The 18,107-nt window shown below is 43.6% G+C and overlaps 1 protein-coding gene across 3 annotated transcripts in view; it reads left to right on the top strand.

Annotated features, from left to right (window-relative positions):
* LOC115132284 (signal peptide, CUB and EGF-like domain-containing protein 3) overlaps positions 1 to 16,288 on the top strand; it is a 143,307-nt gene extending 127,019 nt beyond the window's left edge. Inside the window, exons 11-23 of one of the 3 annotated variants that reach the window (XM_029664758.2) lie at positions 7,982 to 8,104; positions 8,237 to 8,350; positions 8,477 to 8,572; positions 8,810 to 8,962; positions 9,256 to 9,417; positions 9,540 to 9,746; positions 10,064 to 10,225; positions 10,380 to 10,547; positions 10,642 to 10,803; positions 11,213 to 11,410; positions 11,761 to 11,913; positions 12,015 to 12,094; positions 12,241 to 16,288. In XM_029664758.2, the coding sequence (XP_029520618.1) occupies positions 7,982 to 8,104; positions 8,237 to 8,350; positions 8,477 to 8,572; positions 8,810 to 8,962; positions 9,256 to 9,417; positions 9,540 to 9,746; positions 10,064 to 10,225; positions 10,380 to 10,547; positions 10,642 to 10,803; positions 11,213 to 11,410; positions 11,761 to 11,913; positions 12,015 to 12,094; positions 12,241 to 12,393 (1,931 nt within the window). In that variant the 3' untranslated portion in view covers positions 12,394 to 16,288. The remainder of the gene's footprint in view (positions 1 to 7,981; positions 8,105 to 8,236; positions 8,351 to 8,476; positions 8,573 to 8,809; positions 8,963 to 9,255; positions 9,418 to 9,539; positions 9,747 to 10,063; positions 10,226 to 10,379; positions 10,548 to 10,641; positions 10,804 to 11,212; positions 11,411 to 11,760; positions 11,914 to 12,014; positions 12,095 to 12,240) is intronic. The other 2 variants (XM_029664760.2, XM_029664759.2) reach the window with 2 other exon arrangements.
* The last annotated feature ends 1,819 nt before the right edge of the window (positions 16,289 to 18,107 follow it).

An 18,107-nucleotide genomic window follows, 5' to 3' on the forward strand; every position in this document is an offset into this window, starting at 1 on the left:
TGCACTAAAACAAACAACTCTTATAAGAGGACGTGCTTGATGCTGTGGTAAAGTGAATCTATTCCAGTGTGGTAGAGGTTTGGTAGTTCCAGACGACAGGTGTGTACTAGATCTGCAGGGTAGAGAGAGGGAGGGACCTGTTTGAGCACATCAGGCTGTTTCAGCGGTCCTTTGATGGTCTGTGTATCACAGGTCTGAATCTGATGCTGTCTCCAGAGACCTTTCAGCAGAGGGTCTCTCAGAGGAGGTGTAGGACATTGAGAGAGTGACAGAGAGAGACAGAGAGAGAGAGAAAGAGGCAGAGCGAGACAGAGAACGGGGAGAGAGAGAATTCACAAAATGGGACGATCACCAAATTGAGATTCTGTTTGCAGAATTCTGCAAAAATATCCTCCATGTACAGCATAAAACACCAAATAATGCATGCAGAACAGAATTAGGCCGATACCCACTAATTATCCAAATCCAGAAAAAGAGGCGTTAAATTCTACAACCACTTAAAAGGAAGCGATACCCAAACCTTCCATAACAAAGCCATCACCAACAGAGAGGTGAACCTGGAGAAGAGTCCACTAAGCAAGCTGGTCCTGGGGCTCTGTTCACAAACACAAACAGACAGAGCTCAAGGAGAGCAACACAATTAGACCCAACCATACCAGGAGAAAACAAAAATATAATTACTTGACACATTGGAAATAATTAACAAAAAAACAGAGCAAACTAGAATGCTATTGGGCCCTAAACAGAGAGTACACATTGGCAGAATACCTGACCACTGTGACTGACCAAAACTTAAGGAAAGCTTTGACTATGTACAGACTCAGTGAGCATAGCCTTGCTATTGAGAAAGGCCGCCGTGGGCAGACCTGGCTCTCAAGAGAAGACAGGCTATGTGCTCACTGCCAACAAAATGAGATGGAATTTGAGCTGCACTTCCTAACCTCCTGCCCAATGTATGACCATATTAGAGAGACATATTTCCCTCAGATTACACAGAGCCACAAAAAATCTGAAAACAAACCCAATTTTGATAAACTCCCATATCTATTCGGTGAAATACCACAGTGTGCAATAACAGCAGCAATATTTGTGACCTGTGAAGAACAAACACCCTTGTAAATAGAACCCATATTTATGTTTATTTATTTTCCCTTTTGTACTTAACAATTTGCACATAATATGACATTAAAATGTCTTTATTCTTTTGTAACTTTTGTGAGTGTTTTGTAACTTTTGTAATGTTTACTGTAAATTGTAATTGTTTATTTCCCTTTTTTATTATCTACTTTACTTGCTTTGGCAAAGTTAACATATGTTTTCCATGCCAATAAAGCCCTTAAATTGAAATTGAATTGAGAGAGACAGAGAGAGAGAGAGACAAAGAGAAATAGAGACAAAGAGAGAGACAAAGAGAGAGCGATAGAGACAGACTATGTACACACACAAAACACATAGCTTTCCAATTATTTATTCTCCATTCTTGTTCGTTTTGACAGGTCTATCAATGCAGGAATGTTATGATAGCATATTTCCAGCACATGGAATGTAATATGTGTGAATGAGAGGGCAGAATAGTTGCCTGGCATAAGAGCTGTGTGTGTATCTGTGTGCCATTCTAGAAAAGTCCTACTGGTGATGAATGACTCTCCCTCCCTCTTCTAGTCTACACTGTCAGAACTGTTAGATAACCCTGAGATTTATGTTGCTTCCCCTGCACCTCCTCTTCCACAGCAGTAACCAAGGTTGTGTTATTCCCCACCGTAGTTTATCAGTTGAAATATAGCTGCCAAACACGCCAGAGACTGCTGCTCAGTGCTTAACAATGGACTCACCCTAAATAACCCCTATTAGGTCAGTGACCTGCTGTGGAGGCCTGTCATCACTGGCTTCAGCTGACATGTGAGAGAGACTACCCTGACTGAGACATTAGGAAAAGCACATGGTGGAGTTACATTGTGGCGTTAAAGTGAGAGAGGCATGTATTGAGGTGGTGCGCTAGCTGTAGAGTAGATGTTACTGTCTGATTATTCCATCTGAATGAATCAATATGTTGTTTACATAAAACCAATGTTGATATTTGATCATTAGAATACAACTTATATATGTGTTGAATTTGACATGGTTACAATTACTTGATAAGCATTGAGTAGACTTAGACTTCTTAAGGCTAGGTGGGACGCTAGCGCCCCATCTTGACAACATCCGGTGAAATTGCAGAGCACGAAATTCAAAATACAAACAATTGTTAAAATTAAACATTCATGAAAATACATGTGTCATACATAATTTAAAAGACTAACTTCTTGTTAATCCAGCCGCTTTGTCAGATTTCAAAAAGGCTTTACTGCGAAAGCATACCATGTGATTATCTGAGGACAGCGCCCTGCACATAAAATCTTTAAAAACATTTTCCTAACAAGCAGAGGCGTCACAAAAGTCAGAAATAAATCACTTACCTTTGAAGATCTTCCTCTGTTTGCAACCCCAAGGGTCCCACCTACACAACAAATGGTAGTTTTGTTCGATAAAGTCCTTCTTTATATCCCCAAAAAGTCATTCCATTCGTTCAACATGCAGACAAAGCAATCCCAAAAGTTACCAATAAACTTCGTCCAAACAAGTCAAACAACGTTTCTAATCAATCCTCAGGTACCCTAATATGTAAAGAAATGATACAATTTAAGACGGAGAATAGTATGTTCATTACCGGAGATAAATAATGAAGTGCGCACCCTCATCCACGCGTGCCACAAGACTACAGTCCAAATGATAGCCACCTTGAAAAACTACAAATTCTAGCTCATTTAAATAAAAAAAACGGCCTGAAACCCTTTCGAAAGACTGTTTCCATCTAGTGGAAGCCATAGGAACTGCAATCTGGGAGGATTTCCTTTGAATATCCCATAGACAAGTGTCTGAATAGGTGGTGACCTCAAAAAAAAAAAGAATTCCTGATGGATTCTCCTCTGGTTTTTGCCAGCCATATCAGTTCTGTTATACTCACATACATTATTTTAACAGTTTTAGAAACTTCGGAATGTGTCCTATCCAATACTACCAATTATATGCATATCCTAGCTTCTGGGCCTGAGCAACAGGCAGTTTACTTTGGGCATGTCAGTTATCCGAACTTCCGAATACCGCCCCCTAGGCCTAAGAAGTTTTTAAGAAGACAAGGTACCCCATTCTCTACAGACATGGTGCCCTCTGTTTACTGTTGACCTTCACAGTCAAACTGTGATTAGCCTATTCTACAGCCTCTCAGTCTCACTGGAGTCTGGGGCAGAAGAATGTGTGTCTGCGTGTCAGGGAGATGACAGGTATTGATGCCTATTGAAGAAAGCAAGAGCCGGCGGGTGAGCTAGCTCATTTTCATGTTTCTTTTCGTTCCCCCCTGGAGTTGGAGTAATGCCTTTGACACCAGCGGATGATATCATCCACAGACAATAATGATGCATGAGGTCAGCATTCATGTCAATCTGAATGTCTTTTTCTTCTCTCTCTTTGACTCTCCACTCTTATTCTCCAATCCCACATTGGCCTCTGGGATGAATGAGTTGATTTCTTCTTCTGAATCTCTCTCTCTCTCTCTCTCTCTCTCTCTCTCTCTCTGTCTCTCACTCTCTCTTTCTCTCACTCTCTCTGTCTTTCTCTCTCTCTCTTTCTCATTACAGTTTTTCTCAATTGCTAAAACACTAAAACCCATTGGCTGAACAAAGTTCTCTGTTGCCTGGACTCATTTAGCTAATTATGCAGTCTGTTGTCAATACCTTAAACCATTTCACATGGTAAAACACTATTTGCAGATCTCACTTAGACTTTTCAGCATAACTCTAAACACATTCTCATTCTCAAAACACATTCTGCACTCTAATGCACATGTCATCCATACTGGTAAACACAAGTGGCAACAATCAAATACAAATAGAGAACATATGTCATTGATTGAACACAACCACTCAAAATTGATTTAACCTGTTTCAAATGATGCGACACAACCAATATAAACCAGTTCAGAGAGCAAACAGGTTGTTGAAGGTGGGAAGGAGAAAGTCTGAGAATGGATACTGTTGTACAGTGCATTGTAGGCTGTATACTGTACAATGGATGAATTGTATGGCCCTGAACATTGTGCTTTCCATTTATTAACAGTACTGACTGCTCAATAGATTTTGACTGGTTGCAGGTTCATATCAACAAAGAACAAGAATTACAGTATCACAGAGAAAAAGGACAAGTTTGTGAGATGCAGGGTACAGTACTGTAAAAATAGGAGTACAAGGAGGAGGAAGAACAAAAAACTAAATTGCAAAGAGCAAAGCAGAGTAGTAATTCCTGATCAGTTTTGAGCTACTATGATAGAACATGTTTTCGTTTATCAAAAGACAATGACGGGAAAAAGTGCATTTTTTTTAGATTAAAAATGTACTTCTCCCTGAGAATTGTATGTTTTGAACAATGTGTTTTCTATTTTTCGGTGTATTGTTTACTGACTGCTTGAGAGTGAATATAATTTTGATCACTTTGTTTAGGATTTGAGAGCAGTGTTTGATTTTGAACACAGGTAAAACTGTTTTGAGGCGAATGTTTCATTTTGCAAGAGGAGTCAGAGGTTATGTAAATAGTGCTTGAAGATGAGGTTTTGCGTTTAATGTTTTCAGGAAATGGAGCAAGGTTTCAGAAATCGTGTTTTGGCAATTCAGAAAAACTCGAAATGGCGTTATTCAAGGTGAAGGTCAGATTTCTTCAGACAAGCAGCTTGACAGACAGATGCATCTCCTTTGCTTTGTGACAACACAACCCCAGCCAAACACTATTGATGAAGACATCCTCTTCATGGTGGGAGAGAGCAGTGGAGGCTTGCAGACTGTTTTATTCACGCTGAATAATCAAGCTAATCGATATTCTATCAGCAGGCCACATCATCAATCACTGTTATTATCTGTGTTTCTCTCCTGGTGTCCCTGTCACTAAGCTTGGCTTGGCCCAGCACCGAGCCACACCCCTTTGCCTTGTCCCCCTCATCCTCAGCACCAAGCCACACCGCCTTGCCTTGTCCCCCTCATCCTCAGCACCGAGCCACACCCCTTTGCCTTGTCCCCCTCATCCTCAGCACCAAGCCACACCGCCTTGCCTTGTCCCCCTCATCCTCAGCACCGAGCCACACCCCTTTGCCTTGTCCCCCTCATCCTCAGCACCGAGCCACACCCCTTTGCCTTGTCCCCCTCATCCTCAGCACCGAGCCACACCCCTTTGCCTTGTCCCCCTCATCCTCAGCACCGAGCCACACCCCTTTGCCTTGTCCCCCTCATCCTCAGCACCAAGCCACACCGCCTTGCCTTGTCCCCCTCATCCTCAGCACCGAGCCACACCCCTTTGCCTTGTCCCCCTCATCCTCAGCACCAAGCCACATCGCCTTGCCTTGTCCCCCTCATCCTCAGCACCGAGCCACACCCCTTTGCCTTGTCCCCCTCATCCTCAGCACCGAGCCACACCCCTTTGCCTTGTCCCCCTCATCCTCAGCACCGAGCCACACCCTTTGCCTTGTCCCCCTCATCCTCAGCACCGAGCCACACCCCTTTGCCTTGTCCCCCTCATCCTCAGCACCGAGCCACACCGCCTTGCCTTGTCCCCCTCATCCTCAGCACCAAGCCACACCGCCTTGCCTTGTCCCCTCATCCTCAGCACCGAGCCACACCGCCTTGCCTTGTCCCCCTCATCCTCAGCACCAAGCCACACCGCCTTTCCTTGTCCCCCTCATCCTCAGCACCAAGCCATACCGCCTTGCCTTGTCCCCCTCATCCTCAGCACCAAGCTATACCACCTTGGCTTGTCCCCCTCATCCTCAGCACCAAGCCACACCGCCTTGCCTTGTCACCCTCATCCTCAGCACCAAGCCACACCGCCTTGCCTTGTCCCCCTCATCCTCAGCACCAAGCCATACCGCCTTGCCTTGTCCTCCTCATCCTCAGCCTCAGCCCCAAGCCACACCGCCTTGCCTTGTCCCCCCTCATCCTCAGCACCAAGCCACACCCCCTTGCCTTGTCATTCTCAGACCAGAGACACACCACCTTGCCTTGTCCTCCTCATCCTCAGCCCAGAGACACACCGCCTTGCCTTGTCCTCCTCATCGTCAGCACCGAGCCACACCACCTTGCCTTGTCCTCCTCATCCTCAGCACCGAGCCACACCGCCTTGCCTTGTCCTCCTCATCCTCAGCCCAGAGCCACACCCCCTTGCCTTGTCATTCTCAGCCCAGAGACACACCGCCTTGCCTTGTCCTCCTCATCCTCAGCCCAGAGACACACCACCTTGCCTTGTCCTCCTCATCCTCAGGCCCGAGCCACACCGCCTTGCCTTGTCCCCTCATCCTCAGGCCCGAGCCACACCGCCTTGCCTTGTCCTCCTCATCCTCAGCACCGAGCCACACCCCCTTGCCTTGTCCTCCTCATCCTCAGAACCGAGCCACACCGCCTTGCCTTGTCCCCCTCATCCTCAGCCCAGAGACACACCACCTTGCCTTGTCCTCCTCATCCTCAGGCCCGAGCCACACCGCCTTGCCTTGTCCTCCTCATCCTCAGCACCGAGCCACACCGCCTTGCCTTGTCCTCCTCATCCTCTCCACCGAGCCACACCGCCTTGCCTTGTCCTCCTCATCCTCAGCACCGAGCCACACCGCCTTGCCTTGTTCTCCTCATCCTCAGAACTGAGCCACACCGCCTTGCCTTGTCCTCCTCATCCTCAGCACCGAGCCACACCGCCTTGCCTTGTCCTCCTCATCCTCAGCACCGAGCCACACTGCCTTGCCTTGTCCTCCTCATCCTCAGAACCGAGCCACACCGCCTTGCCTTGTCCTCCTCATCCTCAGAACCGAGCCACACCGCCTTGCCTTGTCCTCCTCATCCTCATCCTCAGGCCCGAGCCACACCGCCTTGCCTTGTCCTCCTCATAAAAAGTTATTATCATTTACTCCTCTCTGGCTCTGTAAAGTCCCTCCAAGTGTTCTTCTTCTCAAAGAGAGAGAATTTTGGTAGGAAGAGAAGTTTCTGACCAAGGGGAAATGCAAAGCAGTGATATCACGTCCTGGATTCAAATGAGAAATCAGGCCTGTTTATTAAAACAGACATTCATATTTTGTAGACGTGATCACTGACAGTAGAACTGAGTGAGTGAGTGAGTGAGTGAGTGAGTGAGTGAGTGAGTGAGTGAGTGAGTGAGTGAGTGAGTGAGTGAGTGAGTGAGTGAGTGAGTGAGTGAGTGAGTGAGTGAGTGAGTGAGTGTGCATACAGTACCAGTCAAAAGTTTGGCCACACCTACTCATTCAAGATTTTTTCTTCATTTTTACTATTTTCAACCCAATTGAGATGGTTTGAGATGAGTTGGGCCGCAGAGTGAAGGAAGGGCAGCCAACAAGTGCTCAGCATATGTGGGAACTCCTTCAAGGCTGTTGGAATAGCATTCCAAACCCTTGAATGAGTAGGTGTGTCCAAACTTTTGACTGGTACTGTATGTCTATGTGTTTGATGTGTTGAATTGTTGCCTTGTGGATTTCCACTCATATGAGTGTTTTGGTAGCTGGGTCTAGACACAGGTAACTGTGATAATAAAAGTGTCTGGAACTCTATTGGAGGGATGTGACACCATCTTCCATGAGAAATTCCATTTTGTTGATGGTGGTGGAAAAAAGCTGTCTCAGCCACCGCTCCAGAATCTCTCATTAGATCTGGTGACTGAGACACACACCCTTTATACCCCATTCTCATTTGAGACCCCTTTTGAGATATGTATTTCTTCTTGCCATGGTAGCCAAAATAATGAGCAACTGGGCATTTTTATACATAACCCTAAGCATTCTGGGATGTTTTAATTTCTTAATTAACTCAGCACTGGGTTTCAAAATATTTTGTATCTCAAGTTTTTATCTCAAGTATTTACTCAAGTTTACCTGTACATGGTCATAACTGTCCATTTTCCTCTGCAGATATTGATGAGTGCAGTATAAACCGCGGTAGCTGTAAATATGGCTGTGTCAACACTCAGGGCAGCTATGAGTGTACTTGTCCAACTGGATACAAGCTGCACTGGAACAGGAAGGACTGCATTGGTATGTAACAACACCACCACCTGGTGGTCAGGACATAGAAACACACATTATGGCTTGGTTCCAAAGTCATGGAAAGGATGTTGTAATTGATGAGTAGTGTATGATTGTGATGTTGTTTTTATGTTCATCCAGAGCTGGTGAAATGTCTGCCTGGCCTAGCTCCCAAGACCACTCTGACCTGCAGTAAAACAGGCAAGAAAGAGAGCTGCTCCCTCACCTGCACCTCCAAGGCTCACTATCTGGCAGGTAGAGGCATCCATATACAATATCAGCGTTAATACACATTGTTACAGTTTTTATCTCAAATATTGTGTGCTATTGATTTAAATGACTTCTGACTGAAGCTGTAACGATATGTTGAATCATTTACAGAATCTGACAGCAGCTATACAGTGAGCTGTGGCATCCCCATCCTACGAGGCAAATCCCCAGCCAGGCTGAACACAAGCAGCAGTCCGAGCTGCATAGGTACAGTGTCCTACAGAGGCATTCTTAGGACTTAGGCAGAAGGTTGCAGATGTAGCTAGGGTTAGGGTTGCAGCTGGATCTAGGGTTAGGGTTAGGGGTTGTGGTCAGTATCAATGGGTTTGTATATTGTTCCTGTCTGTGCCACTGCATATATGCAACTGTTGTGGATGGAATGGTTCTATTGTAGTGTGGTCCTCCTCTACACCCATCCACCTGCACTGTTCTGTTTGCCTGTAGAAACAGGGGCCCCTCCAGTGAAGCAGACCGCCTCTTTCAAGATCAAAGATGCCAAGTGCCACCTGCACCCCAAGCTGACAGGCAGGGCTGAGGACAGGGGCCGAGCGCTGGGGCCAGGTGAGGGGCCACATCTGGCCTACATTCCAGACCTTGGTAATGATGGCCTTACAAAAAAACTGACAATTCAACTACAGTGCATTCTTTTTTTCTGTATGTCTCGTATTCAGTGTGTGCATATTCAACAGCAAATTTGTAGGTAAGTGGGTCTCTGTGTATTTGCTACATAGTAACCCTCACTGTGATTATGTGCAATGAAGCCAGTAATCTGTCTAACATATGCTGCTCACAGACCAACGCTACCACCCCACCCCTAACCCATGAAAGACCCAGCATTGATGTTGACACCCAGTAACTTACAATGTTGTTTTACAATAATGTGTCTCTAGGAAGTGGACAGCCCTGCAATAACTGCCTGGTTACGTTTGTCAACCTCAAATGTGACTCCTCCAAGAAGGCCAAAGGGCGTCGTGTCCGTAACCCCACCAACAAAGAAGTGACACGCATCACCCTGGAGCTCGAGGCGGAGGTCAAGCCAGGAGACACCACAGGTCAATCAGTACTGAGATTTACAAGATATCTGCTTTGATATGCCTCCCTGACACTGTGATTGACTGATTGATTCATTTTTGATTGCTTAATTAATTAATGTACTGTCCCTTCTCCCTCATAGGAAGCTGTAACCTGAGTTGCCTGCGCCAACGCATGGAGAAGCAAGTGAAGACATACATCAAGGCCCTGAAGAAGTCGATCAACCAGGAGCGTTTCCTGATCCGCGTGGCTGGGCTGGAGTACGAGGTGGCCCAGAAGCTGCCCCAGGTCGCTTCAGCAGGCCACGAGAACTGTGGTCCAGGACGGGAGAAGGACAGCGGACGCTGTGGTAAGAAAGACCAGTTTGGCAGCCATCGTTCTCTGTCACCAGTTACCATGCAGACCATGATTCTGTATGAAAATGTTATTATATCACAGATGGCATAAACAGTCAAGACACTGTCATGACACAAACCATAAACTGACATAGGTTCTCAGGACTATTTATGACTCGTGTGTACTTATGTATTCCTATAGTCTCATGTACTGAATACAAAAACATCTCCAGAGCTGTGGTGCGCTAGTTAGTTTGCAGCAAGGAGTGTTTGGTGTCAGTGTGTGTACTGTATAGCTCTCTCACCAGACCCCTCCTGGCTATTCTCTCAGTCAGATGTTTGCCAGGATCGTACTACCAAGGGGAACAGGAGCGCTGCATCCAGTGCCCACCTGGCACCTTCCAGGAGAGGGAGGGGCAGCTGGCCTGTGACCTGTGCCCTGGCAGTGATGGGCATGGACCTGCCGGGGCACGCAACATCTCCTCCTGTGCAGGTACATACACACCCCTGACGGCAGACTGCACTAATTATCCATTCATATGTCTGCATGTGCCAACATTGTAAAGTAACCTATAATGAAGTGCAGCACAGGGTACTGTACATCTCTATTTGACTGAAAGTGTCTTGTTACTGTTGTTTACATCAAGGTCAGTGCCCTACTGGCTACTTCTCCAGTGATGGGTTTCAGCCATGCCAGCCATGCCCGTTTGGCTCCTACCAGCCTGACCTGGGACGGACCCTATGCTTTCCCTGCGGAGGGGGGCTAAGCACCAAACGGGAGGGGTCCAGCTCCTTCCATGACTGTGAGGTCAAAGGTCAGTTATGTCATATTATCCTGTGCCATCAATATTATTTCACCTCAGATTTGGTTTGTAAGTGTGCGTATGTGTGTCCCTCTCCTCTCTGCAGTTCAGTGCTCCCCTGGCCACTACTACAACACTACGGTGCACCGCTGTATTCGCTGCCCTCTGGGCAGCTACCAGACAGAGTTCAGACAGAACTACTGCATCACCTGTCCTGGTAACACCACTACAGACTTTGATGGGGCCACCAGTGTCTCTCAGTGCAAGAGTACGTTCCTGATTGTATAAACATGCTATTTGCATACAGAATGCATTTTCTGACAGAATCACTTTTTATTTTTGACTTTCAAAAATGTAGCCTTGAGCCTTAATTTGCATACCTTTTCTATGAATATTAAATAAAAAATCCAGGTTGCATAAACTACCCTAAAGGGAATTGGTCCACAGGTAACAAATTTAATTATTTATTTTATCTACCTAGCCAAATAGACATAGAAATAACTTGTATTATTGTGTGTGTGTGTGTGTGTGTGTGTGTGTGTGTGTGTGTGTGTGTGTGTGTGTGTGTGTGTGTGTGTGTGTGTGTGTGTGTGTGTGTGTGTGTGTGTGTGTGTGTGTGTGTGTGTGTGTGTGTGTGTGTGTGTGTGTGTGTGTGTGTGTGTGTGTGTGTGTGTTAGACCGAGAATGCAGAGGAGAGATGGGAGAGTTCACAGGTTACATTGAGTCGCCCAACTACCCCGGAAACTACCCAGCTAATGTGGAATGTATCTGGATCATCAACCCACCCAACAAGCGCAAGATCCTCATGGTGGTGCCTGAGATCTTCCTGCCCTCAGAGGACGAGTGTGGAGACGTACTGGTTATGAGGAAGAACTGTAAGCACCTCTCATATAACCCAGCGCTTGTGTTTAATACCATTCCATTCACTACATTCCAGCCATTATTAGGAGCCGTCCTCCCATCACCAGCCTCCTCTCAACCCAGGGGGGTGTTCCACAATATCAATCCACTCTATAGAGATTGGATCTAGGTTTCAATAAACACTGAACATTCTCAAACAACAAATGCTGTACTATACATAGTTCAATTTTAAGGTTTAAGTTTTTAAGGCGTCTACTTGAGAAGCTTTCAAGTTGAGGAAATGAGCATAAGAGCAGATTGAGATTGAGTGCCTGCACACCCAAGTATTTTGTCAATCTTCTCTGTATCTCGTCTGTTCTTCCAGGGTCGGCCACATCCATCACCACCTATGAGACGTGTCAGACGTACGAGCGACCTATAGCCTTCACCGCCCGCTCCCGCAGACTCTGGATCAACTTCAAGTCCAACGAGGCTAACAGTGCCAGAGGCTTCCAGATCCCCTATGTCACCTATGACGGTAAACTCTCACCCACCACAGAAACCCACTGAGGAAACAGAGGGGGCAAGTCTTCAGATTCTGAGGTGTTTACTGTATCATGTGTTTTTGTGGATTCACAGAGGATTATGAACAGCTTGTAGAGGACATTGTCAGAGATGGAAGACTCTATGCCTCTGAAAACCATCAAGAAATCCTAAAGGTTAGTGTCTGCTGCTAAGATACATGCTACTGCATCCCTCAGTGGGTCATGTTCATGTTCAAGTCAGGTATTGTCTGAATAAATACTTTTGTATACTTGAATACTTCTCAGTAAAGTGTGCTGTGTTGTTCTCTTCTTCCTATCAGGATAAAAAGCTGATTAAAACTCTCTTCGACGTGCTGGCCCACCCAAACAACTACTTCAAGTACACCACTCGGGAGTTCAGCGAGATGCTGCCGCGCTCCTTCTTGCGCCTCATAAGCAGCAAAGTCTCCGCCTTCTTGCGACCATATAAGTAGTCTCCACATCAAACCCCGCCCCTGAAGGACCAGATCCCGCCCCCCTCTAACAGGCCAAACAACGAACTCTCACAGGACTTCTAACAAGTTGACAAAAATAACTATTTTTTTCTTCTATTTTTTCATACTGTAGGCTTTGACGACACACTTCACTATGCAGTCTCATACTCAATCTGTTTTGCAGTATTTAGTTGTATGCCATTTTAATTTCTCCAAAACCATGCAGTATCTGAAGCCAACCAACTTGAGTCAAAGTACAGTACAGGCTTTCTTGCCCATCTCTTCTTTCTGAATATTTATCACGACTCCAATATGTTTGTGTCATTGTATTTTTTGGTTTGTTGCTGTTGTCATTCTTGTTTCTATTATCATATAGCATAGATGGCCTTGTCTGTCATTTTCACAGCAATCCATAATTAGAAGGATATGTGTGCATTTCAGATGACGCATGTTGTCTGTTTGTTGACAAAATGGACAGCGGTAGAGGCATTTATGTCAAACAGGAAGAAGGATATAAGGGCAATATGTTTGTCACATTTGTTTTGAGCTGGAACAGGGTTATCGTAAACGTGCTTTAATAAATAGTCTTTCACTTGAATTCCAGCTTTAACCATGACAGGATGAGTCTGTTTTGATAAATGAATAACCTTTTGTATATCTATATCCTCCATAAGCAGTCCTCAAGGAGAAGGACCTGTCAGTTTCCTGTCATAGTTACATTCCACAACATTCAAAGCCTTACTATATCTGAGCTCTTAGAGCAACTTCTTGTTAAGGTATTACTGTTAAAAAAGTTATTCTATGTTTTTTTCTTCTGTCCAGATTGTATAACTGTCTGTTGCCTACCTACAGATATTTTCTGTTAGTCTATATCCAAGTTAACTTATACAAAGTGTATAAATTGTAGTTTATAAAAAAAAATCCAGAAGGTGATGGACATTTTGGAAAAGAAATAGAAAACTAGATTTGTGAGAATCACAGATGAAAGTCAGAATAATGTCTCTATGGTCCATGACTGGTGAGGGAGAGACAGATAAATGTCTCTGTGGTCCATGACTGGTGAGGAGAGAGACAGAATAATGTCTCTATGGTCCATGACTGGTGAGGAGAGAGACAGAATAATGTCTCTATGGTCCATGACTGGTGAGGAGAGACAGAATAATGTCTCTATGGGCCAAGACTGGTGAGGAGAGAGACAGAATAATGTCTCTATGGTCCATGACTGGTGAGGAGAGAGACAGAATAATGTCTCTATGGTCCATGACTGGTGAGGAGAGAGACAGAATAATGTCTCTATGGTCCATGACTGGTGAGGAGAGAGACAGAATAATGTCTCTATGGTCCATGACTGGTGAGGAGAGAGACAGAATAATGTCTCTATGGTCCATGACTGGTGAGGAGAGACAGAATAATGTCTCTATGGTCCAAGACTGGTGAGGAGAGAGACAGAATAATGTCTCTATGGTCCATGACTGGTGAGGAGAGAGACAGAATAATGTCTCTATGGTCCAAGACTGGTGAGGAGAGAGACAGAATAATGTCTCTATGGTCCATGACTGGTGAGGAGAGAGACAGTATAATGTCTCTATGGTCCAAGACTGGTGAGGAGAGAGACAGAATAATGTCTCTATGGTCCATGACTGGTGAGGAGAGAGACAGAATAATGTCTCTATGGTCCAAGACTGGTGAGGAGAGAGACATAATAATGTCTCTATGGTCCAAGACTGGTGAGGAGAGAGACAGAATAATGTCTCTATGGTCCAAGACTGGTGAGGAGAGAGACAGATAAATGTCTCTATGGTCCATGACTGGTGAGGGAGAGACAGATAAATGTCTCTATGGTCCAAGACTGGTGAGGGAGAGACAGATAAATGTCTCTATGGTCCATGACTGGTGAGGGAGAGACAGATAAATGTCTCTATGGTCCATGACTGGTGAGTGAGAGACAGATAAATGTCTCTATGGTTCATGACTGGTGAGGGAGAGACAGATAAATGTCTCTATGGTTCATGACTGGTGAGGGAGAGACAGATAAATGTCTCTATGGTCCATGACTGGTGAGTGAGAGACAGATAAATGTCTCTATGGTTCATGACTGGTGAGTGAGAGACAGATAAATGTCTCTATGGTTCATGACTGGTGAGGGAGAGACAGATAAATGTCTCTGTGGTCCATGACTAGTGAGTGAAACAGAGATACATCTTAATTAAAGGGCAAGGTTCTGTGATACAGAAAACGTCTTTATTGGACACAACTGTGAGAGAGAGAGACAGAGAAATGTCTATGAGGGACATACGTTTGCTGCTTCTCTTAAAAAGGTCACTTTCATTCTTAAATTTCAAGTCGTCTTTCTGTGCTCGCATCACACTAATAGTCCATTGCATTAATATAAAAGAATGATGCATCATAAGTATAAATACAATTCTACCGCCAGTCCTCATGTAAGTTGAAAGTCATATCACATTTGCCTCTTTATCCATGGATTACCAACTGATTGTAATGTTATTCTTTCAATCTTGTAAATAATGGGGAAAAAATTGACACGGTTTGAATCCTTTTTAATCTAAATAAACTTGAGCAGGATCCCCAAACTATTTTCTTTCCATGTCCTCTTCACCCTTTCCCTAATCCAAAGAACCCCCCCCCACCTGCCCCCTTTTCCCCAAACACCCACGTCAGATTCTGTCCCAATAAGACCAGCTCTTCCAAAGACTGTCCGCATGGCAAAAGCCTAGTTATTATCTCGTGCACTAGATCTAGAGCCTGTCATCCTACCTTTGTTGTATAAGTGCAATGAATGAAGTCTCCATTGTGCTACTCCTCTCTTTGTGTCCAAAGAAATACTAAAAAACAATGTTAATATTTGTCAAAACATAACAAAGGATTGTCTTTTCTTGGACTCATTTAAAGAATTGAGGGTATAGGGTTTTGAATGAAGTTACTTTATATTCTGCATCCCACTACAATAATGTTGAAAAACGAATATAGTTGATCAATGCAATACTATTACAATGGAATTATTGCAATGTAAAAACAAATTACAATGATAACAAGTAATCCTAATAGACTCAAACCTTTGTTGAAGAAGAATCAACATGTTAGCTACGGCTCTTAAATATAATGGATTTCCCTTGGAAACTCTGTTTTTATTTGATTTTTGATTTTTTTTTTGTAAATAAAAGAGAAAATAAACCGTGTAAATGGTAAAAGCTATTGTACAATACCTTTAGATAGTTGTAAGCACAGGTGCTTCTGGATAAGAGAAAAGGATTTTGACCACATTGCTAAATTGCAAGACAAGCGTGGCCTAGCCATGCAGACCTCATAGTCAGAAGGAACTGTTTAATACACATCACAGAACATCTGCCATATCTGTGTTCTTTTGAATCTTTGTTTTAAAGTTGCCACTAGTATTTATACCACCCTGGTTTTTTTTTTTAAATCCAACATTTCGATGTCAATAGCAACAGTCCATAGCGCTCACTGTTTCCACCTGTCTCAACTCATCCTTTCCCTCTCTTCATCCCTCTGTACCTGCAGCCTGAACACACCAGATGGTTGAGTTTTTTTTTTACATGAGTTTGCTATGATGTATCATAGAGTTGATAATGGTATTTGCACTTGAAAATTGTTATTGCTCATGTAAAAATGTCTGGATTTTGTATTGTCTTTTTAAATGAATGGAATTGCTGTTCTTACATTTCTTGTAGCTCTCGTTTGTTCTCTAAATGCTCGCCTACTGTGTTCAACCCATGAGGATGAAGATGCACATGTGCATGTACCTTTATCAACTGTACAAAAACAATTATTAAAAAGTATGTACAGAGATGAAATGAAACAAGATTATGAGCTTGTTTCTGTCAAAAACACTTCAAAATAAACATACTGTAATTGAGTTTAATTTCTAATATTATTTGATGTCAAACTAACCCTTTTCTTTAAATATGTTTATGAGACTAGGGAGGACATCTCAGAATCCCTGTTTATACCTGGTTCTAACTTGCATCCTTTGTCCTGATCTTGTCCACATTCTGAATGTGCCAACATTTTTAGTCAGGTGTAGACAATCAAAAGACACATTGTGATCTGATTCTGATCAGATCCTCCTGTCCACCTCCAGAGGTAGTCAAACATGTCTTGTATAGACATCTCTGAACAGAGAAACCATTTAAATCATAATTATTCCACCCTCTAAAATCATTGACAGGTTGCTGCATTGACTGATTATATCAATATGTGTCTTACAAAACATAACATATCTTATTTTGAAAGAAAAGCTGTGACATAATGTGCCTAAAGGAAGGTACCAGGATATCTGGTCACAATACAGACACAGTGGACAGATAACATACATTTAAAATACTAATGTGTAGACAACACATTTCTGGAAATGTGGGCACAATCAGAATGTACACAAGATCAGGACAAAGGACCCATGTTAGCACCAGGTATAAATGGGGCTAGACAATAACCATCTCTTAAAAACAATTGGAGCAGATAAGGGGGGTACTATTTTGTGTATTAGGTTTGTGTACTGGTCTTTCTGACTCACCCTTGAAACTGGAATGGAAACAGACAAGAAAATAATTCTAGAATCAATTTAATCCAAAACTGTGCTGAGATTATATCCAGTGCTGTAGAAGTACAGCAAGTTTTTAAACCATGTATAACGTCTCTAAATGATACAATATTAAATCAAGTCATACTAACCCTTGTGTTGTCTTAAAAGAAAGAAAAAAAGAAGGAAAAAAAGAAAACAATGATGCCAGGTGTGTTGTAATAAAGCGAGTGGTGTCCACTGATTAAATGCAGTCTTTCTGCACTGTGAAGAGGGGAAACACAGATATTCACCAGGTTTGTGATGAATGACAGGTTGTTTCTTCATAGAAAAATAGATTTGGGGTTTAAAATTCAATTTAGCTGCTTTATTTTAGGGGTTTAGTGAAGGCGGGTCATTTTTTACCCTTAGGACAAGGGGAGTATACAGAATGTTAAGGCTACACAACAGTTAAACAGAGATCAATAGAGTAGAAAGGTCGTTGCAGCACACAAGGGTTAATATGAACTGCTGACACTGCAGCTGTGACACCAATTTGTTGACCGTATACGTGTTGACATGACAAACCAGGGCCTGTATTGGGGACACTCACAGTAGACAAAGCCCAATGCAGCTGACAGATTAATAGCCATTAACATTCCTCTACTTTGAAGGGCCCGTATCAACAATGTGCTGTTCTATCTGTAGCCTACAAGTCACCTTTTGTTTCACAACTAAAATTCATTGGACCAATCATTTCATTATATTACAAGCATTAGACCCCACTCATAACGTTAAAGTGTTGTCTAAATTGAAGAGGTCATATACAAAGGGTATCAAGGTATATTATCTCTTTCCAAAATAAACCATTGACATGGTTTAGTAAGTCCTGCCATTGGGAACACCCGTTTCAGTCAGATCCGCTTTAGCCAACATCTGCATAGCTGATGTGTTCATGGTGTCGGAGGTGGAACTGCGTTAGAGCTGTCAAATCCACAAGCAGCTTTAGGCTGTATCTAAAGCGGACATTGCCATTGGATGCACGGAGTCGCATTAATATAAATCCCATGCAGCCTTGTTCACAAGTTCTAACACTGGAATGTGAGATATAATCTACACTTCAATTAGGCTGATAGAATCCTCACTATTGTGTTTGATCATTTTACAATTTGAGCGT

This window comes from Oncorhynchus nerka, linkage group LG7 (genome assembly GCF_034236695.1).
Source record: "Oncorhynchus nerka isolate Pitt River linkage group LG7, Oner_Uvic_2.0, whole genome shotgun sequence".
NCBI lineage: Eukaryota > Metazoa > Chordata > Actinopteri > Salmoniformes > Salmonidae > Oncorhynchus > Oncorhynchus nerka.